Source organism: Eschscholzia californica, unplaced genomic scaffold (assembly GCF_041429995.1).
Source record: "Eschscholzia californica isolate CP2 unplaced genomic scaffold, dmEscCali1.0.p SCAF_2, whole genome shotgun sequence".
In the NCBI taxonomy this organism is placed as follows: domain Eukaryota; kingdom Viridiplantae; phylum Streptophyta; class Magnoliopsida; order Ranunculales; family Papaveraceae; genus Eschscholzia; species Eschscholzia californica.
Window position 1 is genome coordinate 47,229,854 of NW_028238309.1, and position 26,253 is coordinate 47,256,106.

Sequence of the window (26,253 nt, forward strand, 5' to 3'; positions counted from 1 at the left end):
TAATGAACATTTTAATTTTTTATATTATTAAATTATATTTTCTTTGTACTTAATAAGTTTATTGTTTCTCAACACATGAATGATATTTCATCAAGGGAGAGATACTAATGCTTTTTTAGTTAAAGACCATTCATCATTATCTAGCAAACTAATACTATTTCACTCTGTTCACCAAAAAAAAAAACTATTTCACTCAAGTAGTGATAATATAGGTAAAGACTTGTCCTAAGAAAAAAGTATTCTAGGTAAATATTTATCTTCAACTTCCAAATCTAAACTATTTTTATTAGTGGAGATGAAATATTTCGACAATTATGAGCAAAATATTAGACATATTATGACTATAGTAGTTGAAAATTCTTATTTATTTTTATCACTTTCAAAATTTTATTATCTAATTTCTTTTGCTTAGTATAAAAATTGTTCATAATATCATTTATTGGAATTTTAGAGAGATAAAGAAATCTTCAATTATCTAAGGTTTTATTTTAAGTGGGTTAGATTTAAAATAAGTACTCAATATACTAATCTAAAATAAGTAATATACTAATCTAATCCAATACATTAGAGACATGTCCATAGACCAAAGTGGCACATTAGATTAGTGACTTGTACATGGTAGAGTAAACAGATAGATCAATTGAATTTTGAATGTATTAGAATGAAACTGCTTTTTCCTATGACTCTTATCAAACTTTTATTTGTTTTATCACCTTAGCATGTGAAAACCGCAAGTGGGAGAAAATGGCAAATATGAGAATCTTCTTATCCATATGATGCACGAAAGTATGAAACTATTAACTCATATACTTCGTGACCAAAAAGTGAAAACCAAGAGAGTTCACCCTCTCTAATAAGTCTAGACTCTAGATGTTGTCATCTCCGTTTGGAATATTTGACAGCTCGCGTGCCATGGTACTAATGAAAACAAAAACCTTACTTTTCATTGACAAGTGACAAGGCGAGGTTTTAAATTGAATTGGTTAATAATTGGTTCACTTAATAAATAAGATAACATTCATAAAAAAAAAAAAAAAAAAAAATCTCGAGAGAGAGATAGTGGATGATACAATCCACATACTGACATACTAGTAACATTGCTAAGAAGTGGGTGATTAACCACCATTTATATATGTTCATCTACTTGAATACAAATAAAATGATATTTATTATTGGACGTCCAAAACAATTGACCTATAGTGTTATGGGATATCTATGGTGCCATTGATCTCCTTAACAATATTTGAAGCATTTCCTTCAATAATGAAATAACAAAATCTCCATTTGACTAGCTCAAGAAGCATTTGCCTCAAATTTTGAGGATAATGGACACAAACAACTTATAAAAATATTGTAATATGCCAACAACTCTTGATTGAAGTGGTAAGAGGTATGATCTTCCACCTAGAGGTTAAGGGTTCGAGGCACTGTTGAACAATTTAAAAAAATAATATATTGTAGTACAAGATTTTAAATGTTGATTTCATAATCAGATGATTTTAATACAAAAAAATGAATACTGATATAATGATGCTATTTTGAAGCATAGTTTTTTTTTATTGTTGAAAAGCATAGTTTTTTTTTTTGTTGAAGGGTAATACATTAATATAAAGAGAGTTTTACAACAAACTACAAAGAAAATTAAAATTACAGTATATTAAGTAGTAAAACAAAATAACAGAATTAAAGAAGTGCACAAAATATCTTCGATTTGTCGAACTGTCTTCCTTCTGTAGCTTGTTAAGCTGGCAGCTCTTCTTTAGTATGATATGATATTTGTTCTTGAGCTTCCGTCTGCATGATTTAAAGATAAAACTTTTTCCTAACTTCCTGTAACACTTGAGATGGATTAAGCATACATCTAAAATTTCTTGAAGAAATAGAGATGTTTGCAAAATGGAATCAAACAATGATCCCTGGGTATCCCGCCAGTATTCTCCATATAAAGAGACCATATCTATTCGAATTCTACAAAGTAGAAACCTGTCAGATACCTGGAAATTGGGATCGCCGTCATAGCCCGAGTATAAATACCCCGCTACTTCGACAAATGCACGCAATAAAATTGGGATTAAGGGTGGAAGTGAACATGTTACGGATGTTGGTTTAAGAGTTAGATCTATATGAAAATCAACGACAAAAGTTATTAACAAAAAGTGAGCTGGAAGATAAGCGATATAAGCTGCATGACTTAAAAAGAGAATTATATTAAAAATGTGGTGTCGACCAGGGTCGAAAGGAAAGTTGAGATGTATTCTATTTGTCATTTGGCTGATCCAGAGGCCAAAGTGGCCAGCAACTGTTCGATTAGTGATTCTAGAGTGATTGCTGTTAATGATTGATGAAACCAAATTGGAAACCCGATCAAAACGATCGCAAGTAGATTGACTATGTGCTAACAAATTGTAACGAAGGTTAGTATTTTGAACTAAGTATGCATAAAGGTTCAGTATGACCAGACGACCGACTAAATTGTAGTCAGATAGAAGGCAGGTGATAAAAGACCAAATTATCAGATTCATCAGTTGAATCTAAAGTGAAACTCAAATGAAAGAAAATTATAACTCATAGGGTTAGGGTTGTCATCATAGCCACAACCATGAAGATGAGCAATAATATTAGATCAGATGAAGAAAATTAACGAAGCTACCAAGAAACAAATCCTGATTAAAATGGAATTAGTAGCTAGAGATGTAAATATTGACTTCCCTAATGTTGGATAGAGATGAAAAGATTGACTTCCCTTGACGTCGTACTGCGATTGCGAGCTTTGTGGTGGTCATCCGAGTACTTCCTTAGCGATCGGTTGATGATATCGGTCGACTATGAGTAGAAAGAGTTTTGTCAACCTCTTCCAGGAGTTTTCCAGTCCAGATCGAGATTATTTGCCGCTTGGTGTTGAAAACCCTGCTTTGGTGATTGATCTTCTTCTCGGTCTATCCACTACCCCAACCGTTTATGTTGTCTAAATCTATTGATTTCTCATGAAAGTAACTCTGCCAAAATCTAAGAGTGAAGGAGCATTAGATTTTCAGTCTCTCTAATTCATGCAGGAGCTTCACCTTCGAATCTAAGATAAACCTATTTTTGGGGTTTTTATGAAATTTACTGCAAAGTATCTTCTTAGATCTAGGTTTTGGTAGTTTGTGTTAAGTATTTTAGGTTGAGATCAAGGATCAAGCAAGTTGAGATAGAAATTGTGGAGGATTTGGGGCTGGATTGCCTCTTGCGGCTAGGGTTTCAGAGAAAGAAGAGGAAAAAAAAACGCCTTCATGATGACGTCACTCAAGAGAGTCTCTCTCCTCAAAAAACCCCAGTAGTACTTCTTATGTACCACTGTTGAAAGCATAGTTTTTTTTTTTTTTTTTTTTTTGTTGACAAAAACCTACTACAACCAACTAGAAATTCAAATCAAATAACATAGTTTCCTTCGACTGCCACGTACGACTAATCCCTTGAGTTCTTCCCCATTTAGCTAATGCATCCGCCATGGAATTGGTTTGGCGTGGGCAGTAGTGAAATTTGATAGTCTCGAAGTGAGGACAGCAAGCTATAATACTCTTCATATGATGGAGTGATTGCCAGTTGATAGATGAGTTTCCTTTTTGGAGGTACTGAATGAGGTTTTGATTGTCACTCATTATATGCAGGTGGTGGATGTTAAGATCTTTTGCCCATTGGATTGCCTTCAGCATAGCCAAACCTTCACATTCCTCTGCCGTCTGTCCCCGAACTGGTTCTGCTGATGCCATCATAAATTCTCCGTTGGCTTTGTGAATGATGCAACCTATACCCGCCCGATCTGATAAGTTGGTGAAAGAGGCATCTACATTGATTTTGGTGTAGTGGTCGAGGGGAGTCTGCCGGTCCTCCGGACGAACCATGCTGGTGGGTTTGTGATCTTCCTGAAGGCTAGTAGAGAAACTTTGGATCTGTCTGATCACCTGATGCGGCGTGTTCGTTGTGCGACCAAAACATTTTTCACATCTCGCTTTCCAGATAAACCACATGATTTTTGCGAGAAGCGCCATAGTTGAGTCGTCCCATTGCTGCCAAGACTTAATCCATTCTGTAGTCGATGGTACTACATCCGAGCGTATATTGAAAGCAAACCAAATAGAGCGCGCAAAGGTGCAGTGGAGCAGCAAATGTGACATAGATTCCCGCTCTTCACAGAACGCACAAATATAGTTGTTACCGATGTATTTTCCAATTTTGTCTTTCACCGGTAAGCTGTTGGTGCAGCACTTCCAGAGGAAGAGTTTGATTCTCGGGATCGTTTTGATGGTCCATATGAAAGACCAGTCGATTGTATCATGTGCTTCGCTGTCGTTACTCAGAAATGTATACATAGATTTTACCGTGAACTTGCCTGATTGGGTAAGCGACCATATCATTGTATCCTTTGCTCCAATGTGCAGGTTGATGCTAAGGATGGCTTTGCGAATGTCGTCATTGAAATAGAGTTGCAGCACGCTTTCGTTCCACTTATTATCCGTAATCAGTTGGTTCACCGTGTGAAAAGGACAATTGTTTAGGTTTGGGGTAGGCGGTTTGTGATTGGGGATCCAGAAGTCCTCCCAAATATTAATTTCGGTGCCTTGGTTGACGTCCCAGAATGTAAGGTTGGCAGTTTTGCTTAGGGGGGTGGCTAATGATTTCCAAACCCAGGAATGTTGAGTTTTCGGGGTGAGAGGTTTTGGAGTCTTGGGAAAATATTTGGCTTTGAGGAGTCTAGCCCAGGGTGTCTGCGGATCTGAAAGCAGACGCCATCCTAGTTTGCAGAGGAAAGCTTCATTATCAAGGAAGGGGTTCCGAAGGCCCAGACCACCCGCCTTCCGAGGCCGGCAGATGGCCGCCCAATTAATGGTGTGAATGGTTTTGATTTTTCCCCACCAGAAAGACCGTTGAATAGTCTCTATGCGAGAGCTTATGCCTTTTGGGATGGCGAAGCACTGCATCTGATATCGGGGAACCGCCGCAGAGATAGTCGAAATGACCACCGTGCGACCAGCTTGAGAGAGGAGCTTTGTTTGCCACTTGGAAAGTTTATTGTTGATTTGGTCGATCAGGGACTCAAAAGCTTTTTGTTTTTTTGCACCAATAAACAGCTTGGTGCCAAGGTACTTGTCAAGGGAGGAGGCTTGGTGAACTTTGAGGGACTTGGTGATCATCCTCTTGAATTTGGGGTGTGTATTTTTGGAGAAGAATATGGTGGATTTATTGTAGTTGATGATCTGGCCCGATTCAGACCCGAACAGAGTAAGGATGTTGATTAGATTGGTGATATTTTCAAGGGTATTCCGCCCGAAAATAATACAGTCATCTGCAAACAGAAGGTGATTTATAGTGAAGGAGGAACGGGGAATGGTAAAGCCAGTGAAGTGGTGAGGGGATTCCGGGGAATCAAGCAGTCTACTAAGACCTTCCATGGCCAAAGTAAAGAGGAAAGGGGAGAGTGGGTCACCTTGTCTTAAGCCTCTAGAGACGTTGAAAGATGGTCCAGGTCTACCATTAATGAGCACCGCTAGAGAGGAAGATGAAATGCAGGTGTGGATCAATTTGATCCAGTGATTGTCAAAACCCAGGGTTTCCATGATGTCTTCCAGGTATCGCCATTCTACTCGATCAAAGGCTTTCGACATATCAAGCTTTAAACCAAAGAAGCTTTTTGATCCTTTCTTGTTTTTGAAAGAGTGGGCAATTTCCTGGCTTATGATAATATTGTCAGTAATTTGACGACCTGGGACATAGGCCGCTTGAAAGGGGGAAATGATATCCGAAAGGACGGATTTGAGACGGTTAGCCAGAATTTTGGTGATGATTTTGTAGGTGGTATTCAGGAGACTGATGGGACGGTAATCTGTCGTAGACTGTGGGTTTTTGGTTTTTGGGATTAGGCAGATATGGGTGTGGTTCGTGGAAGGTGGGAGAAGGCCGGTTAGGAAGAAGGACCGCACCATCTTGATCACGTCCTTGTTTACCGTGTCCCAGTTGGACTGATAGAAGAAAGGAGGGTAGCCGTCCGGGCCAGGAGCTGCCTCAGGCTTGAGGGAGAGAGTGGCTTTGCGAATTTCCTCGTCGCAAGGGGCAGCAGATAAGATCGCATTCTGGGACGGGGAGATCTGGTTGGAAAACAACTGTTTAATAATGCCATTGGAAGGTTGGGGGCTGGAGGAAGATATGTTACGGAGGTTGGTGTTGAAAATGTTATAAATCTCAGTAGTATCAGTGCTCCAAGAGTTGTCCTCTCTTTTGATAGAGGTGATGTTATTTTTCCGGTTTCTGGTGATGGCTTTAGCATGAAAATATTTGGTGTTTTTGTCCCCAAGCTGGATATTGGCCACCCTCGATTTTTCTTTCCATATACTTTCCTGCTGGTTGTAGACCTCTTCCAGCTGGGTCATGAGGATCTGAAGGGTAACTGGGTTACAAGTGTTTTGGATGGACGTGGTGATTTGTTTGATTTTTTGGTCCACATGACCGAAAACCTCCTTGTTCCAACGAGCTAACTTGATTGCGAGTTGGTTGAGTTTATATTGGATGTGATTGGGGTTTTCGTTCCAGTTGTCGATTATGAAAGTTTTGCAGTCTGGGTGAGTCATCCAAGTTCTGAGAAATTTGAAAGGTTTGGAGCCATAGGGGAGGGGGGGGTTGGTGGAGAGTATAATGGGCAGGTGATCTGACCCCACACCCTGGAGGTGCCGAATACGGGAGTGAGGGTAGGAGGACATCCAGGGTAAATTGGCAAGGGCTCGATCTAGACGTTCTTGGATAAGTTTACCGTGAAATTGTTTGTTGGACCAGGTGTAAGGGTTACCGCTAAAGCCAAGATCCTGGAGCCCTAACTCATGGGTGATGGAAAGAATTTGCTTTGCTTTGGAAGAAAGAGGTTTCGGAGGGCCATTTTTATCTGCTGGGTTCATGATGGTATTCAGGTCTCCAATGACTAGCCACGGGGTCGAAATACCTGGGTTAAAGTTTAGGAGGTTTTCCCACGGGCCTAGTTTATTATTGTAATAAGGGCACCCATAAAAGCAGGTTATGAGCACTTCCTTGCTCGAATTGTCTTTATTCAAGGAGACGTGAATAGAATTTTGGTTTGCTTGAATCACCGTGAGATCTAAATTGGGGTTCCAAAAGAGAGCTAACCCCCCTCCTTTATTGATGGGTTCGATGGTGAAGTTCTTGTAGAGGTTGTGAAGGTTAAGAAGTTTATTGATGTTGGTATTAAGACATTTAGTCTCGGAGAGAAAGACTAAATCAGGGTTGTGTTCTTTAAGCAAGGTCCAGAGGTGTTTACGATTGAGGAAATTTCCACACCCCCTCACATTCCAAGCTAGCATTGATAGGGGCTTTGATTGGAACGAGACATGATCCGAGTCACTCGGGAGCGTCTCATGGGTCAGGGTATTAGTCCGAGAATTGTCCATCCGAGGGGTCAATAGCTAGGGCCCAAAAAGACAAGCGCGGCCCAAGACCAAATAACACAAACACACAGGAACTAACAACCAGAAAGCAACTAGAAGTAACTGAATAACTAAGAAACAAAACAACACCACAGGGCCGAACGGGCCCAACAACAGGACGCGCCCCTAACAGAGCCCAGGAAACAAAGGAGGCAGCCACCAACTGAAGGCACCTCACAAGACCACGGCCCAAAGAGGCCAGGCCACCAACTAAAGAGGTTGGTACACTTGCAAGAGATCCAAAAAGGTAGGATCAAACCCTACAATCAACCCAAAGGGGAAATCTCTTGCTAGTGTACCAGCTCCACCAAAATACAAAAAAACAAAAAAAACAAACAAGAACCAACAAGACCGAACTAGACAGGACAAGAACAAAGCAAAAAACAAAGCAAGAAGCCCAAAGTAGACTAATTCAGTGGTCCATGGGCTCCTTCCGATCCTTGAGCCGTGATTACATTGAGGCTTTGATAGAGGAGGTTAGAATCTTCCATCAGGGTTTGGGCTTCCAAATCATTAACAAGTCGAGCTCTGGGAGGTGGGGAGTGGGGGGATTCATCCGATGAGCTGATGGATAGGTGGGACGAGCTGGTTCGTACCCTTTTACCCGAGGAATTGAGTCTCAGATTGGGGAGGTTCGTGGGTTGGACAGGGGATGAGGGGGGTGCTCTTAGAATTGGTTCGTCTGGGGTTTGGATTTGAGGGTCTTCCTCCATATCCTCCATTGGTTCATAGCTGGAATCGTCTTCTTCATCCGAATGAAGAGCTGGTGCATAGTCTGGGCATTGGTTGGCTGGGTGTTCTATAATCCTACAGGATTGACAAATGGCACCCGGGAATTTCTGGTAACTTATGTTAATGGTGCATTCACGATCGGCAAACAAGAAGTTTATGACTGCAAGGAGAGGGGTTCTGACGTCGTACATAAAGTGAACCTTTATCACTTTGTTATTGATGAAACCTAAACTCCTGGGGGTGATCTCGATGATCTTCCCCATTCGCTCAAAAATAATGTCCAGGTCCTCCTTATTTTGAATGGCGAGGGGGAGCTTGTACAATGTGCACCTCATTGGTTCAAAATAGAGATCATCGACCTCATCATTGAGTGGAAGTTCCACCTGTTTGAGGACCATCAGTTGACCTCTTAGAATCCATGGACGACCAGCATTGATGGTGTTCAAAACGAACAGACTCTTGGGCTTGATGAGAAAGGTGTTTCTATGACCCTCGATAGTTGAGTAGTGACAGTCCCTGAAGAACACAGATAGTGGGTATAGCATCCTTCGGATTTGAGCAAGAGATGCTTCCTCAGGGCAGCACCACCTTGCTACAAAACCCTCAGTGGTTTCTTGAAGCTCTGGGTTGATTGAGGGCTTATGGTAACGAAGGGAGAGACGTCCTCTAGGTGATATTGCGAAATGAGTAGCCATGCGGAGATTGGAAGAGTTGGGGGTTTGAGGGCTCAAGGTTGAGTGAATGAAAACAAGAATGAAGAAGGCAGAGAGAGTATTTGAGGGGTGAAGAAGAGAACTTGACTTAGAACCGAAACTGCTGTTGGTTAAAGGTTGGGCTCCAACCAATCCTTGAGCATGCAAGGTGATTATTGGCTGAAAGCATAGTTGACGAGTGGTAAAGAAATCTTACCAATCTTACCTCATCAATAATGTCAAAGTTGTGATAGTGGTAGGGAAAATTGACTTCACAAATTTGTCATCTAACAACTAACTACAGAAGAGTAAAAAGTAGATGAAACACTCAATAATATCATTGAGGTCAGCCCTAAAGTCACGCATTTGATTTACTTGATACTGACACTGAGTGCTTAGAAAGTTTCTTGGCATAAAAGATGAGATGACCCGAAAAGGAGGAGGCAAATATCCAACAAACCCGATAGAAATACACTCTTGTATACCCAATAGGAGTACACTCCTGTGTACCGCCTACCGTGGTCTTTGAATAAGACAAGGGACTGTATTGTCTATTCCACCACGCTGGACAAGCGTCTGGATAGGCGTTGGTCGGAGTATACTCCAACCATATTTTAGTGTCGAGGCGGAAAATAGATAGAGTCAAGTGGATGTGTGTACATATAGAGCTTCTCAGTGACTTTCGAGAGAGGTAAAGAGGGGAAAAAGTCGTCACTGGAAGATATTTAGGCTTGATATGTCAAATTGTTTCTGATTCGTCAAGCGAGCGACTGGCTAATTACCAGATGTGTAGCTCATTATTGGTCAAAGGGACATGATAGAGTGCCCAGCTAGAATGCCAGTAAAATGCCCAAATTTTCTCATTTAGAAACAAAAACGATCCCTACCGTAGTCAAACTTTGAAAAACTTTTTCTTTTAGTGAATTCTACGTCAGGTGGGCACTTTACTGAGCACCGAGTTGGGCACTCTAGCTTCTCCCTTTCTCAAATTATAACTAAATATACTCTAACCCCAAGGTTTTGATTTGTAAACTACAGCTTAAATAAAGATTTTAGTATTTTAGATTTGGTGGCTTCTAAGGATGATTTGTTTAGCTACCAAGGTACCTTGTATAGGTTAGTTATTGTCTACATATAACTAATTTATATATGTATTACTGACAAGTTACAAGTACTATATATATAAGAATGTTTTATAACAAAAAAATTGACACCAATTTAAATTTTAATTAGGGTCGGTGGGTATATAGACCAAAATAATGTTCAAAAAAGGTTTATGATCCAATCTTCTCAAAATATGGATATTTAGTCTTTTTACATTATGGACATAAAAACCCTCACTTTCTAAACACATTACCGTCAATGTCCCACGCTCAAATTTGACGTGGAGATTTATTAGCAAAAATTGTGGAGATTTATTAGCAAAAAATATGGAGATTTATTAGAAAAAAATAGATAGAAACAAATCATAATTTCTCTCTCCTCTAAACAGATTTGGAAAGCAAATTTTCTCTTTCCTATTATCCGAATCAATCAGAAACAAAAATCCTAACCAAAACGAAACGTCATCACCACAGATATTTCCAAATCAATTTTCTCTCTCTTCTTTACAGATTTAGAAACCAAATCAATTTTCTCTTTCCTATTATCCGAATAAATCAGAAACAAAAATCCTAACCAAAACTACTGTAAAGTATGTATAATTTATTCACAAGTTTTTTTTGTATGGTTATTTTTCATCATAAAGAAGTTTGTTTCAACGTTATGGTGAGATTTTGGGTTGATTTTTATGGTTTTTTCTGTTGTGACATAGTTTCTGATGTTCAAAGCTTCGTCATAAATCAATATTTAGATATCTGTTTGATAAATTATGTCAATTTCTGTCTGGTATAACTTAAACTACTGTAAAGTATGTGTAATTTATTCACAAGTATCCGTGATTTACCACAGGATTCGGTAATTTTTGATAAATAACCAATGATAACAGCAAAAATTTAAAAGTTTTTAATTGATCAAACCTTGTAATTTCTGATAGTGGTCATTTATATGAAGGAATTTATATTGTATACTGATATACAATAAGTATGTTTTACAATGGGATTTAATGATGTACAACAAATTCTGATATACTAATGATAAAGTATAATTTTAAACGTTATATACCTAAACTGTAAATGCGATATTATGTATAATTTACAATAAATTATGCAAACTTTATGAAAAATAATGAGACATTTATCACAAATAATGAAATCATGTTTCCTTTCCATGTCTTTCAATATGAACATAGAATCGCATTTCAATGGTGTCCATCCATGCACTATCCATTTGCAATCTTCAACAGGACACACAGCAGTAACACGCTTAGAATCATTCTTTATGAATTTGAAATCATGCCCGGTGTTGATGCTATATTGCCTAAGAGCATATCGAAAAGCTTTTGTACCCCCAGGAAATAACTGTCCTAGTTCTGTAAATATCTTATCCCAACCATCTAATATCAGTTTGATTTCCTTATTTTGATTTGATGATTCTGCCTGGAACTCCATCTGTGATAACAAAGTGAGATAGATTAATTCAATTAAATTATATATACAAGTATATTATTTGCAGTAAATTATATGAACATTTGAATAAATTACATGTACTTTACAGAAAAGTACACAGGATTTACATATGTAAATCAAAGATGTTCTAATAATGAAACGAGAACTGTTTTGATATTAAATCATACATAATGTTCCATAAATTACGTATGATTTACACAAAATAATATAATGTTAATGTTATTCGTGAAAAATTTGCAGAACCAGAACATATATCATGTTCTCAATTTGATAAATATCGCACGGAAAAGTTTATATAATTTACGTTACATTATGGTAATTTATTCTAAAGTATATATAATGTTAATTCTGTTATGAGTAACCGTGCGAAAGAATCACGTTTCATCAATCTGTACGGAAAAAAAATCAGATCTGAAGAAAATTTGAATATCATACTTTGCATAAACTCCAAATCTATTGATAACTGATATGACGATTGATTGCAAACAATAAGTAAACTCGATTTGTAAGATTTAGAAAATGAAGTATTAATCTCATGAAGATCGTGATCATTAATACAAACTTTAGAGAGAGAAAGACAATAATAACTTTCTTGATCTGAAACGAAATCATCAAATAAGAAAATTTTTACCTGATTAACAATTAAGATGATGATTTTGAATAGCTCTAATGATAATGAAACAAGTTAATGGAAGATTTTCAATCGAAACATAATCAGAAAACATAAAATTTGGTTTGAGTTTTACCTGAACTTAGAAATTCAGTTTTCTGTTTTAATGGAGGATAGTTTCAGAAGATGAAGATGTAGAGAGAGAGAGAGAAAGATAGGACGAGAAGGTTTCGGTTACAAAGTTTTTTGTTTTAATGGAGGATAGTTTCAGAAGATGAAGATGTAGAGAGAGAAAAAGATAGGACGAGAAGGTTTCAGTTACAAATTTAAGGAAGATAAAGATTTCTTTCTTCCTTTAGAGTCGGTAATTGGAGAGAGAAACAGGATGATAAAATAGGGAAACGAATATTAGTTGATTTGAGCTTAAATTAGATCTTATATATATGGAAGGTTAGTTTAGGTATTATAAATTATTTGGTATTCTAGGGATTTGTGTTTTCTCTCTAGATGACACCAAATGGACTAGATATCCATTTGTATTATTTTTTTGGTTTTGAAACCCTTTATAGGATTAGAGAGGACTAAAAGTCCTATTAGGGTCCGTTTTTTGGATTATAAGCCCAAAAATTCAACATTTATTAGTTACGGTGGGGGTATCAAGCTAATGCATTTTTGAGTGAAAGGTCCAATTTTTGGGGGGTAAAACCAAAATAAATCTAACCTTGTCAAAAAATGAGTTTCCAGTCCAAATGTCAGGACAGCTCATTGTTTCCTGATTTTGATTTTATCCCCCTCTTGCCCTTGGACGGGACATGCTGACGTTGCCTGACAAAAAAAACTGGATGGTAAATAAAATAATTTCCCGTACACAAAAAAATTCAAAATTTCAATTTTTTTTGAAAATTCAAGCGAAATTTCAAATTCCAGCCCAGCAAACCATCTCTTCCTGGTAAATAAAATAATTTCCCGTACACAAGAAAATTCAAATTTTTTGAAATTTTCAAACGAAATTTCAAATTCCCGCCCAACAAACCATCTCTTCCCGTAAATAAAATAATTTTGTACACAATAAAATTCAAATTTTTAAATTTTCTTGAACGAAATTTCAAATTTCCGGTACAAAAGTGTCTAGTACAGAAGAAAATTTCCGGTAAATAAAATAATTTCCCGGTCACAAGAAAATTCGCGGTACAAAAGTGTCTAGTACAGAAGAAAATTTTCAGTAAATAAAATAATTTCCCGGTGCGTCAGACAATTTTTCAAAAAAATTTCGTTTCCCAAGAATTTTTCGGTGGCAATTCCGTAAATTTCTGAACAGTACAGATTCTGATGGACGGGTTGTCAGATTTTTTTTCAGAAAAAAAAATCGTTTCTCGAGAAAATTTCGATGGCAATTTTGTAATTTCCGATGGCATGAATCGTAAATACTTTGTTTTTCAAGAGCCATTTCGTCATTTTTTTCCCAACCTGACTCTTTGGACCTGCTTTTCATTTTTTGGCTACCTAGGATGGGAAACCTATTTTCTCTCTCATTTTGGATGGTTCACCCAATCCCCCCAAGCTAATCCTTTACGGTTTAGACACCATTTAAATTTATTGAAGATTTTGTCTTATAAAGATTGTTTAAAGTATTCTATCAGGGAATGATTTAAATATAGAAGTATGGAACTACCATAGTTGATAAGTTAATTCCTAAACTGTTGTAGATAAACCAAAAAAGAGGATCGATATATAATACAACGAAATATTTTTTAGCACATGGACCGGGTAATATTTTTTTTTTTTTTGATGAAGGGACCGGGTAATATTTAGAATGTTGTACTGGTTCTTCTACTTAACCTACATATTTATTACATGTAATCTATAAATATGACACTAAATAATTATTATTATTAATATCTTTTCGAAAAATTTAGTAAAAACTCAATTTCAATTTTTTTGTTTTGGTGAAAAAGAATCAGTCAATTTTTTTTAGTCTTCAACTCCTTAGTTACTTTTTTAATTTGCAACAGCTTTGCACACTTTATGACAACTTTGCAACACTTTATGACAACTTTGCAATACCATGCAACAACTTTGCATCACCTTGCGACAACTTTGAATTACTTTGCGACAACTTTATAAAAAATATTGGATTTTTAACCAAATAAAATACAAATTTTTGGATTTTTAGCTAAAAAATACAAACTTTGTGTTTATAACAAAAAAAAGTACAACTTGTCTTTTTAACTAAACAAAAAACTTCAAAAATGGGTTTTCGGCCCAATTTTCTATATATTTAAAATCTAATTAGCATTATAATAACATCTGGCGTTAGTTTCTACTACTTCACACTAATTATGAGTGTTTCATGTAGTTTTTACTATGATTTGTGTATTTATTTTATATGTATGAAGTGTTTACCCTATGCTACAACCTACAAGATATTTTATAGCGCTAAAATATGTAAATGTTCAGATTCTTTCTTATAGCCATTGAGATATTATAAAGTATTAAATGTTAGAAACTAGTAAAGATATAAGAAACTATTAGATAATAGAAATGAGTAAACATATTATTATTTTAGCGCTCTAAAACTAGTAGTACCTCAACTCTATAAATAGAGTCTTGTATTTCTTTTGAAACATCATTAAAGAATACAAGAATTTCTTTGATCACTTACCACTGTAAATACTTAAAAGTTTAGAAAATAAAGTTGATTTAAACATTTAACTAGAGACCCATTTCTAACTAGAAATTACAAGATTTTACTCTCCATATATGTGGTGAGATTCTTTGTTTAAACTTCCAAGAGAAATGTTTATAAGATTATAAAAGTGTCTTTGTGGAGATGCTTTTGTCTAGTGTTTAACCTTGTTAGGTTATAGTTTTCAATAATCATGTTTGTTCTTAATATGAACTAACCAATTGATCCTGCTTCCAAGAAACAATGTGTTTTCTCTAATCCAAGAGAGTGTGTGATCTTTTTAATTAAAGAAACAGTGTAAGATCTGTGACAATTTTATGTATATTCAAAAGCATTTCATAGGACCTGAAATCTAAGTTTGAGAATTCATGGATCTCTAATGGGTTGTGATTCACAATGAGTGTAGTTTAGTTAATGACCCCAACAAATCTAACTATGTAGTCAGAACTAACCGAGCCATCTCCTAGGGTTGCCCTAAATCTTTATAGTACAATATTTAAGAAAAAGAAAGTACAGCAAGCATTTTCCAAGACTATGGCGTGTAGATTCGGCCTTCTCGCACAAACAAAATAATATACAATCTAGAAGTAAGCAACCTCGTTTGTAAAGCCGTCTCGATTATAGATTGGCTCTCGAGATCTCAAAACTCCGAACTTTTACAACTCAACTTTATTTAATTTCTCATGTTACTGAACAAATTCCAACCAACAATGTCCTGACAGATGTTGTTGATGCATTGGGATTTTCAATACAGAAAGAATTAATTTTAATATGTTCTCTTAGGATGAATGTTAAGAAGTTTTAATTACCTTAGAATTTATGGTTTTTATCATCTTAGTTTATTTATTTTCATTAAAAAATACATCTACTTGACCTTATATAATAATAAAAAAAACTAGAAGAGTGATACCTAATTTTTCCTCTGTACTATGACAAAAAGTGGTACTAACCCGTGAATTAAGTTGGCCTCCTATGAAATGGAAGGACGCTTGTATGTCTTTTCTGCGTCATTTTTACGTTTTAGTTTTTATATTTTTTGGAGTAGCTTCATTTATATGCTTGAGACAAAAATGTTAATTATGTGAGAAGTTATAAGTAGACTAATTGCTTTAAGGGGTCGGATCTAATTGCTTTTAGTTGATTACTTGTTTTGATTACACTATAAACCTCATCAAATTTCACTTGGGAGGTTTATTAATTCTCAATTAGGGGATATGTTAATAGACTAATTCAGAGTAAATTACTATTGGATGTATTATAAATTTGAACTTTCTCAATTTATACTTGTAAGTTGGAGTTAATCAATTCATTAGATTAACCTTTATTTCTAAAACAGCTCTTGATTTCTCCAGTGGTCCCAAATCATGGACTTTAGAGGAGATAGGATCTAGTCAACAAGAGTCACATCAACCAAAAGCATAATAGTGAAAGATTATGTCATTGGGTGTGTCTAGAGGTGCGCCGGGCCTACTAAGAGAGTTTGACCATAGTCAATCTCCACACCTATAGGCGCCCCGAGAACTTCTCTGACTGATCAGCCTGAGACCCAAAACAAGAACTCGGACCAGTTCGAGAGGGATTACTTAACCAGTCTGAGCTCTTGCTTTGGGCCTCGAACTAGCCCCTGTCTGAGACACAAAGCAAGGTCTCGAACCAGTTCTAGTCGGAGACCACTGTTATAACTATTTGATTTTTCGTTTTTAGTTCTCTCTCGCACACATAAGCTCGACCCTAGCTCTGAGAACTAAAAATTATCTTTGTTATTCAGTTAATGATTATTATTTTGTTAACCAAACTAGATCTCAAAAGAATTCATTTTCATCTTCCTCATGTTCATCATGTTGTGCATTTCCCAGCTATGGGAGATCAAGGATCTTTGAAGAGAGAGAAAGAAGCAGTAACAAAGTAAAAAAGAAGAAGAAGGGGTGTGCAGGGGGCGGGTGTTGGGTTGTACAGGAGCTCATGTAGCCAGGGGTTCCAAAAGAAATTTTGGGGTGGGCCTATAGACGCACCCTATGTCATTTCGAGAGACTCAGAGCATCTTCATAAAACTCAAAAAGATCTCAATTAGTCCTTTTGTCAAGTTCCAACTGAGATTCTCATTCTTAAATAACAAAAATAGTGATTTCCAATTCTTGTATGACTCAATGCAAAACTCTAAACTTACATTTTTTTTGCTTATGTAACAAGACTATTTTCGTAAATAAATGATTAGTTATTTTGTAAACATATATGAAGACAGGGGTGTGGCTATGTGAGGGCCTGTGGGGTCACAGACCCCCACATACCTAAATGAGAAACTCCTCTTACCCATTTTCTCATCTTGTGTGTCCAAATGGGATCTTCTGCCCATATAACAAACCAAGGAAGTCCTCCCTGTACCTACACAACTAAACACAAGCCCACTTGTTACTTCTTCCTAACCAACCCTTTATCTCACTTAGAAGTGACATAATGGCCGTCATTTCACAAATCCAAAATAACATTTGTCTTTCACCTAGTCAAAGTCTAACTCTTTGGACCAAGTTTTTGTTAAGCCCGTAACAAAAAAGAGAGTAGACGATGAACAATTTTGAAGGAAACTCTTTGCCAGCAATATGAACTATGATACAAACAAATGAAAGGAGAGAGATATTGTCGAATTAAAGACAGAGATCGCCAGATTAAGGGAAAGAGTAAGAGAGGGACAAAAAGCGAGTATAGACAGATAAGATATACGAATGAGTTGATTATAAATAAGTATATTTGTAATTTCTTGTGTGTCTATATAACATCCCATTTCATAGTTAACCCTAACCTTCCTAGTATAACTTTTTTTTGTATACAATTTTTTTTAATTTATAGTCACTAAAACGTGCCCCACGACTAAAATTTTCTGGCTTCGCCACTGTATGAAGATTAGATTTTTGTTGGTTTAAATTCAAATGTTGATGAGTTGGACAATTAGAGATATCTCAAGAGGACCCTCTAGAAATAATGTGTCTTCTTGAGATATCTGTATTACACGATCAACACGTCATCTTTTGAAATCTTAGTCGAGTTTTGCGTTGGACAAGATTTAAAAATAATAAAAAATCTACGTGGCAATTAAGATTGAGTTTTACTACCAGATAGCTCAAAATCTCATAGATTTTTTTTAGACAACAAAATCTCATAGTTTGAGTATCATCAAATCATTTTCTTTTAGTATGGTACGAGGGTATAACCCGTCCCCGACGGGCACGAACAGTTATATCAAATGGGTCACGTGAGAGAGTGAATCTCAACCCTTTTTAAGTTATCAAAAAAAAAAAAAATGGGATCTTTGAAATGATGTTCTTTCTTATAATCTCAACCTTTGGGTTAATTCTAATCAAATCTGAACCCTCAAAATTTGAGAGAGTAAATCCCAACCATTAGAAATAAATACGGGAGAACAAATCTTGACCATTGGGAAGAAAGGGAAAGATACCTTCCTCCCTTATTATATAGATTATGTGAAACAATAAATGAATTAAATCGTAATTAGACCAAATAATAAACCAGGATTAGATGGACCAGAGAGAGAGAGAGAGTTTTAAGGCGAGAGAAGCTTATAAATGTGGGATAAGAAAAGCCCTGAGTGGGACCAACCCACTTTTTCAGACTACTTGCAGAGAAAAGTAGCAATGGTATGGCCAGGTCTACTTTAACTCTTTCTTTCACCTAAAAGTTCCAAAAATCTTCTCCCACAAACCTAACCCCCCCATACTCCTCCCCTCACAGGAAGACAACTTTCTCCCTCCTCTTTTATCTCAAGATTCTCAATCAAAAAACTCCAAAAAGTCTATAATTTGGTATCCCAAGTTGTAGTTTTTAGCTTTCCAATAAGGAAGGGTAAGATAAAGAGCTAATCTTTTTCTCTCTCTGTCTCTATCTTTTGTAGTTGATTCTTATTAAGCTACAATTTCAATTAGTCTTTGTGGGCATCACCTAGCCTTTTTGTTTTTTACCAAGAAGAAAAAAAAAAGAAAGAGAAAAGTTTCTTTTCATACTGGTGGTATCTTCTATTTGTTTCTTGGATCCAGTTCATTTTTAGGGAAACCAAAAACAAAACCCATCTTTTAGTTTATCTCTATAATCAGAAAAACTGGGGAAGCAAGGAAGAAGAGGAGGAGAGTCTGTTCTTAGGGGCTTTTTCTCCATGGGAAATTGTTGGACTGCTCAAATCAAAGCTGAGAGTCCTTTCCATACAGGTACCCATTTTCTTTCAAATTTACTTTCTTCAATTTCAATCTTCATTTTTTCCTCTTTTATTCCCTTATCTGTTTGTATCTCTGGTTTGATCACTCAAGTTTACAGTTTTTGATAAGCTTTTACAGTTCTGTTTTTTATTTCCATAAAATGGGATTTTATGAAGTTTTTGATGATGGGGTTTTGTTAGTTTACTTATCTGCTCACTTGAATGCAAACGAATCTTTCAGTATCTCAAATTGCCTAAAAGAATTTTAATGGTTGCCTTTTTAGGGAAATATAATGAATCAATATATGAAAATTGTGGTTTGCCCAATTTGAATGGATGGACAAATTTGGTTACTTTTTTTTTTTTGCATAAATTTTGTTTTTAATGATATACTTACGATCGAATTCGATGCTTGTACAGCGGGGAATCTGAAATACGTTAGCAATGATACGAAAGGAATAAGTAGCAGTTCAAGTGGCAAAATGTCATCCCACTCTGTGCCTCCTACTCCTAGGACTGAAGGTGAAATATTGTTGTCTACCAATCTAAAGAGCTTCAGTCTTAGTGAGCTTAAAACTGCGACGAGAAACTTTCGACCTGATAGTGTATTGGGAGAAGGTGGTTTTGGATCGGTTTTTAAAGGGTGGATTGATGAGAATGGGCTTGTAGCTTCGAAGCCCGGAACCGGAACGGTTATTGCAGTAAAGAGACTCAACCAAGAAGGCTTTCAGGGTCATAGAGAATGGTTGGTAAGTTCCATATTCGTTTTTGAACTCCTGTTTTTTCACCTATATGGGTCATTCTCAAACTTGTTTTATTTTGCATATAATCGTTAAATATACATTTTTTGGGTTGATTTAGCTTGAATCGGAAGATGTTTGGCTAATCAAAACGATTCAAGTAGTTTTACGTAATATGCGTATTATATGATTCTAAGGTGGATTAACTTCTATAGTACCTTTCCTTCGACAGGCAGAAGTTAATTATCTGGGGCAACTACATCATCCTAACCTTGTGAAGTTGATTGGGTATTGCTTAGAGGAAGAACATCGGTTACTAGTCTACGAGTTCATGCCTCGTGGAAGTCTTGAGAATCATCTCTTTAGGAGTAAGTTTTTTATATCGTTACGTTGTTTGACGCCTTACTTTCTCTCCCATTCTCTTAATTCACTAAAGATTAACAAATTTGATTGCTGTTACACCAGGGGGCTCATACTTCCAGCCACTTTCTTGGAATCTCCGGATGAAGGTTTCGCTCGGGGCGGCGAAGGGGCTTGCCTTTCTTCACAGTGCTGAAACAAAAGTTATTTACAGAGACTTCAAGACTTCTAATATACTTCTTGATTCGGTATGTCACTTGAGAGTCATATATTTGGTAATTAATAAGTTAAACAAACATTCAGTATCTCACAACCTTTTGATCGCAAATCGCAGAATTACAATGCAAAACTTTCTGATTTTGGGTTGGCTAAGGACGGCCCTGAGGGTGATAAGAGCCACGTCTCAACTAGGGTTATGGGAACGTACGGCTATGCAGCTCCTGAGTATCTAGCGACAGGTATATTTCATATTCTAGTCTAATTTGGAAAAAAAATCGTCAAATTTGTTAACTTAGGACTGTTGGGCCGGTTCTGGTTTGGTTGGCCCAACTCTTTTGACAAATTACTTGACATAAGATCATCAAATTGTTCATTCTGATTACTTTATGGGGATCTTCGAATATAGTGAAAACCTTGATGAGATTCTATATGTTCATTTTTGTACCAAAGACAACTATTCACATTACTATTCTGATCTGTATGGTAACATTTTTAATTGATTTCATGGAAGTCTAAATTTGTTTCGTTTTTGTGAAGGTCATCTGACAGCAAAGAGCGACGTTTACAGTTTTGGAGTTGTACTATTAGAAATGTTATCTGGTCGAAGAGCAGTTGATAAGAACCGACCATCTGGACAACACAACTTGGTAGAATGGGCGAGGCCTTACCTAAACAGCAAGCGTAAACTATTTCGCGTTCTTGATACCCGTCTTGAAGGGCAATACTCATTAGGAGGAGCACAGAAAGCAGCTAACATCGCCGTACAATGCCTATCATCAGACCCCAAATTCAGACCTAACATGGATGAAGTGGTAGCTTCATTAGAACAACTTCAAGAATCAAAAGACTCAAAAACAAGTACAGAAAAAGAAAACAACTTGAAAGATAAAAGACTTTCAAGTAGTACTGGATCAAAGTATCGGAGAAGAAGTGCAGGTGATACCTGTGACGGAAATGCAGCTTCTAATCCCATGCCATCTGCATCGGCTGTAAGTGCTTGAAAGTTTTGATGTAGATGCAGTAATTGTAGTCCTTTCTGTTTTTTTAATCAGAAAAAGAAACTTTAAAGTGGTAAATGGAGAAGAAGAATTTGAAATATAATGAGTTTAGACGTGTAGTTCACACCTATATTTTGTTCGTTTTTTGTACAGTTATGGTTTGGTTGAAATGCACTATTAATTTATTATCGATTGCTTTGTGAAATTTTGTTGCGGTTAGGAACACTATAACATATACTTGTAACACTTCATAAACTGAAAGAATGGTGTTTTATTTTGTGATACATAAGAACTGTGGATCTTTCATATGGGTTGGGTACTAGGATTGGTGGTATTTGTATGTTATGACTTCTCAGTCCTACTAACGTCGTAGATCTGCAAAACGGCTGGTTGTGATTGATAAGTTAATTGGTTGGGTCGAATTGGCCACAATATGTGGCCAACCGTCATAGAAACCTTTCAAGTGAAAGGGTTGTACCTGTCCGTCTATATTGCAGCATTGTTTAGAGAACGCGAGCATAAATAAAGTAAAAATAGATTAGATAGGCTTTAGGCCCTTTAGGGATGACCTTTAAAAGTTGTATATAGCTTTTAAGGGTTTAGGTTCGATACAACTGGTAGCCCAGTTGGTTAGTGGATTACTCTGCAATGCAGAGGTCCTAGGTTTGATCCACTGGAAGTGTAAATTCAGGAATATTGAATTTGGGTTATTAATATTATTAATAATGTAATAAATTTGTCGGGTTTTAGGCCTCTTTCATCTTGTCGGGCTTTAGACCTCTTTCATTTCTTGATTTAACATAGGCGGTTATCGTGCTTATCGCATCTTTGTGATGTATCAATGCCTTGTAAGGACAAACGTAGAACGTAGTCACTGTTAAAGTGCTCATCCAATCCTTGAATTTTGATGTATCTCCATATCATCTCTTCTGATGTATCAGTGTCTTGTAATGACTCTATCTATACAAAAAAAAGAAAAAGAATGACCCCCTTCATCACAAGTTTTCTCAAAGTTGCCTTGAGAGAGGTGCCTATAACACTCTTAAGGGGCGCTTTTAAAACTTCCCAACAAAAAATAAGTAAATCTTAAGCAATTTAACTATTAAGGTCATACTGTTATGTGGGAAAATAGAATGAGAAAGTTGTCTTTCGTAGAAAAATCAATTTTCTACTGTTTAGTTGGACCAAAAAGGTGAAAAGCCGTGCTCCCGTGGTAAAAAGTGTGAAAATCAATTGAAAAGTTTTCCATCTAAAACATGAGATAATCTATTTCTCATCCTCTCACAATTTTTTTTTTAAAGTGAACTGTTCCATTAAAGAAGACAAAAGATACATAGCAGTTCATCAACAAAAAGGCATTGGAGAAAGCCATCCTTGAGACTGTTTAGAGATCCTAGTTTGTTTAGCAAGCTTATCCGCTTTGCTATTAGCATACCTATTAACATACACACAAGAAAAATTTACAAAAGAAGATCTAAGTGATCTGATTAAGGAGATCTTGCTCCTGCTAGTCCAGTGAGCTGCTGAAGTATCCCCATTGATCGCCTTGATGATGTTTTTTGAGTCGTCTTCTAAACTAATGTTTACAAAATTTAGTTCCTTGGCCAAACATATAGCTTGGAAAGCTGCCAAAGCTTCGCCTTCATCTACTGATCTGCAACGAATAAGGGATGACTTTACTGCAACGCAATTAGAATGAGAGTCATGAAAAACTAAACCAACAACAGCTTCCTCTGTGATGTTAGTGAAGGAGACATCAAAATTGCACTTGATTGAAGTAGGGAATCCAATTATTGTTAGCTGAAATTGAAGAGGTAGGCAATGGTTGAGGATGGATGTGCTTGAGTTGAGATGTAACCAGATCCTGAATTCTAATAAGACATTCAACGACTTAGGGATTATGGTGTTGAAAGATGGCCTCACATCTTGTTTTCCAGATAATCCACTATGATGTGATAATATTAATCAATGAGTTGTTAACATCAGACTCCATAGCCATTAGCGCTTTCAAGCAATCTATAAAACTTCCTCTCTTCAAGGCATCTATACGTAGTGGAGTGGGGAGTGCAAGACAAACAACTCTAGTGAATGGGCAGTCGAAGAGAAGGTGTTCCCAATTATCTATCTGGTTGTGACATAAACCACATTGATTGGATTCAAGGGGGATGAATCTCGATAGGACTTCAGCTGTTGGTAAGATATTATTTGAAACTTTCCAGAGAAATAGTTGAATCCTAGGAATGCAGTTGATATTCCACAGTTGGGTCCAATATTCTTTTTCGTGAGCTTCATGTTGATGATGCTTGGTGAGAGAATTATACATTGATTTAACAGTATATCGTCCACACTTTGCTAGGTTCCAGTGTATCTTGTCTTCCTCAGATGTGTTGATAGGAATGGTGATAATTTTGTTGATGATGTCCCTTGAGAATAACTGGTCTAGAAGAGCTCTGTCCCATTCTTGGTTTGAGGTTACTTGATTAGAGACAATGAGTTGATCAACATAATGAAAAACATGACTGATAGGTTCCATGTTAATCTGTTTCCGGAATCCATCTATCGTGCCATATATTAATGTTCTTACCATCCCCACTTCCCATATTATTTCTCTCTCGAAAGAAGGCAAGAGTTTAAGCATGTTTTTCCACCACCATGAGGATCTATACGATGACGCTTGTCGCATCCTCCTATTAGAGTAGTACTTGGCAGAAACCAGATTAGGGATGTAGAGTTAGTCTTTAGTCTCCATAAATGTTTTGTCATAAGAGCAACATTGTCTTTTTGTAAATCTCTGAATCCTAATCCTCCCAGTGTTCTCTTTTTTCTAAGAACAGACCAAGCTTTAAGACAAAGGTTCTTGGCCTTCTTGTGCCCCCACCAAAGTCCCTTTGCAGGGATTCCATGCTCTTGATAACCTTTTGAGGTATCTCAAAACAGAGCATTTGGTATTTTGGGGTGGCAGATAGAGATGATCTAATTAATTCAGCTATACCTGCTTGAGACAACAACTTAGATTTCCAAGTTGCAAGTTTGGTTTGCATCTGATGTAAAAAATGATTTTCTTTCCCAGAAAAAAAAATAGTTTTCAGATCTAAATGTCTTTTATTTGTATCAAAACGGAGGACCCTAAGTCTCTTTATTTAGATGACATCATTGGGGCACAGAAGGCCTCATAAATCTATATAATAAAACAAAAGAAAAAAGTTGAGTGAGACAAACATTATTTTTTTTAATAATGGATATTGTTTAGAAGTCCTCACTCATTTACAATATGATCATTTTCTGTAGAAGATTTGTAGCTTCAAATGGAAGATACCAACTATTTACCCGAAATCAAAATTTATTTGAAAAGAAACTATAAGAAATCTCTCTTTGCTCTATTTTATTTCAATAATATTTTCAAGTACATTGATTTGCTTTTATACTTGATTAAAGAAGAAAAACAGAAAATACAAATAACAGAAAAGTTTGTTATGAATTAGTTGTGTGACTAACTTTCTCTTGTTGTAGGAAGAAGATCTTGAGGCTGCCTTTATAGTAAACCATGTTCAAGAGTTCGTGGCTGCTTTTAGAGAACAACTACAGTCAACTTGTGTTGACTTTTATGGGTGCTCTTAGACCAAGACTAGGTCATATCTGGTATTCATGACCTAGGTATAAAAGGAGTTGAAATCCCTAATTCTCTTCTTTCAGCTTCTTCGAAAATCCCTAATTCCTCTTTCCTGTTTCATCGAAACCCTAGTTTTACAGCCGCCCTCAAACCGATGATGAAGTCTTGTGAATCATCAGTTTGTTCCGAAAGAAACCAAAGAGATCAAGTGAAATCCCTTTAGTAAATATATCTGCAATCTGTTCCTTTGTTGGAAGATGATGAACAACAATGGTACCATTCGAAACCAAATCCCTAACATAGTGGAAATCAACCTCGATATGTTTCGTTCTTGCATGGAAAATGGGATTCGAAGCAAGAAACTTCGCACTGATGTTATCACAGTATAGCACGAATGCTTTTTTCAAGGGAAAACCAAGTTCATCCATGAGGAAAGACACCCAAACCATCTCTGTTGCAGTATTTGATAAAGACTTATACTCTGCTTCGGTAGAAGATTTAGCAACCGTAGCCGGTTTCTTCGAGCTCCAAGAGACGAGACTCGATCCAAGAAATAGACAGTAACCCCCTGTTGACTTTCTCGAGTCAGGGCAGCCTGCCCAGTCTGAGTCTGAATAGGCTATAAGAGATGATAAATCTCCCTTTTCCAACTTAATACCAGAACCCTTTGTTCCTTTAATATACCTAAGTATTTTTTTTAACAAGTACTAAGTGAGATGTTGTTGGCTTGTGCATGAATTGTGCTGAGTAATTTACTCCAAAGGATATGTCTGGACGAGTTAAAGTAAGATACTGTAAGGCACCTACCAGGCTTCTATACTCTGTTGGATTGGATAGCTCATCACCCTCTGTAAGTGAAATCCTTTGGCCAGTAGATACAGGCAGTTTTGATGGCTTGGAATCCAATAATTTTGTTCTCTGTAATAGTTGTAATGCATACTTGTTCTAAGTTAGAAGCATATACTTCTGTATTGGGTCATGAGATACCTCAATTCCTAGGAAATAGGACAAGAAACCCAAATCTTTCATTTTGAAAGCCACACTTAAATCTTTGATCAAATAATCAATATGAGAAGTTGAGCTGCCTGTAAGGATGATATCATCCACATATAACAAGAGAACTAATGTCCCAGATGAGGAATGATAGACAAACATTGAGTGATCTGTCCTACTTTTAGGAAATCCATATTGATAGAGAAATGAGGAAAACTTGTTGAACCAAGCCCTAGGAGCTTGTTTTAACCCATATAGAGCTTTGTGAAGATGACAAACATGTGTCTCTTTGCCTGACTGTACAAACCCTGGAGGCTGAATCATGTAGACATTTTCATCAAGAATGCCATGTAAGAAGGCATTTGACACATCAAGT

The 26,253-nt window shown here is 36.6% G+C and overlaps 2 protein-coding genes across 2 annotated transcripts; one reads left to right on the forward strand and one right to left on the reverse strand.

Annotated features, from left to right (window-relative positions):
• Positions 1 to 18,365: 18,365 nt before the first annotated feature.
• Positions 18,366 to 21,558, forward strand: LOC147558480 (receptor-like cytoplasmic kinase 176). The gene is made up of 6 exons (XM_086660153.1): positions 18,366 to 18,970; positions 19,378 to 19,706; positions 19,930 to 20,065; positions 20,163 to 20,305; positions 20,392 to 20,515; positions 20,814 to 21,558. Exons 1-6 carry the CDS (start codon positions 18,919 to 18,921, stop codon positions 21,275 to 21,277), a joined length of 1,248 nt encoding a protein of 415 aa, XP_086516279.1. The 5' UTR covers positions 18,366 to 18,918; the 3' UTR covers positions 21,278 to 21,558.
• A 1,060-nt stretch (positions 21,559 to 22,618) lies between these two features.
• LOC147558481 (uncharacterized) lies at positions 22,619 to 23,807 on the reverse strand. The gene is made up of 2 exons (XM_086659021.1): positions 23,256 to 23,807; positions 22,619 to 23,074 (listed from the first exon to the last, which is right to left on the reverse strand). Exons 1-2 carry the CDS (start codon positions 23,805 to 23,807, stop codon positions 22,619 to 22,621), a joined length of 1,008 nt encoding a protein of 335 aa, XP_086515147.1.
• Positions 23,808 to 26,253: the final 2,446 nt, after the last annotated feature.

What these genes read in the sequence shown, in the direction of transcription:
- LOC147558481 (XM_086659021.1), bottom strand. Translation starts at nt 23,807, where the DNA reads ATGGAACCTATCAGTCATGTTTTTCATTATGTTGATCAACTCATTGTC. An exon ending in TAATGGCTATGGAGTCTGAT is followed by an intron (nt 23,075 to 23,255) that starts GTTAACAACTCA and finishes CTTCAATTTCAG; the next exon opens with CTAACAATAATTGGATTCCC.
- LOC147558480 (XM_086660153.1), top strand. Translation starts at nt 18,919, where the DNA reads ATGGGAAATTGTTGGACTGCTCAAATCAAAGCTGAGAGTCCTTTCCAT. An exon ending in AGGGTCATAGAGAATGGTTG is followed by an intron (nt 19,707 to 19,929) that starts GTAAGTTCCATA and finishes TTCCTTCGACAG; the next exon opens with GCAGAAGTTAATTATCTGGG. An exon ending in CTAATATACTTCTTGATTCG is followed by an intron (nt 20,306 to 20,391) that starts GTATGTCACTTG and finishes CGCAAATCGCAG; the next exon opens with AATTACAATGCAAAACTTTC.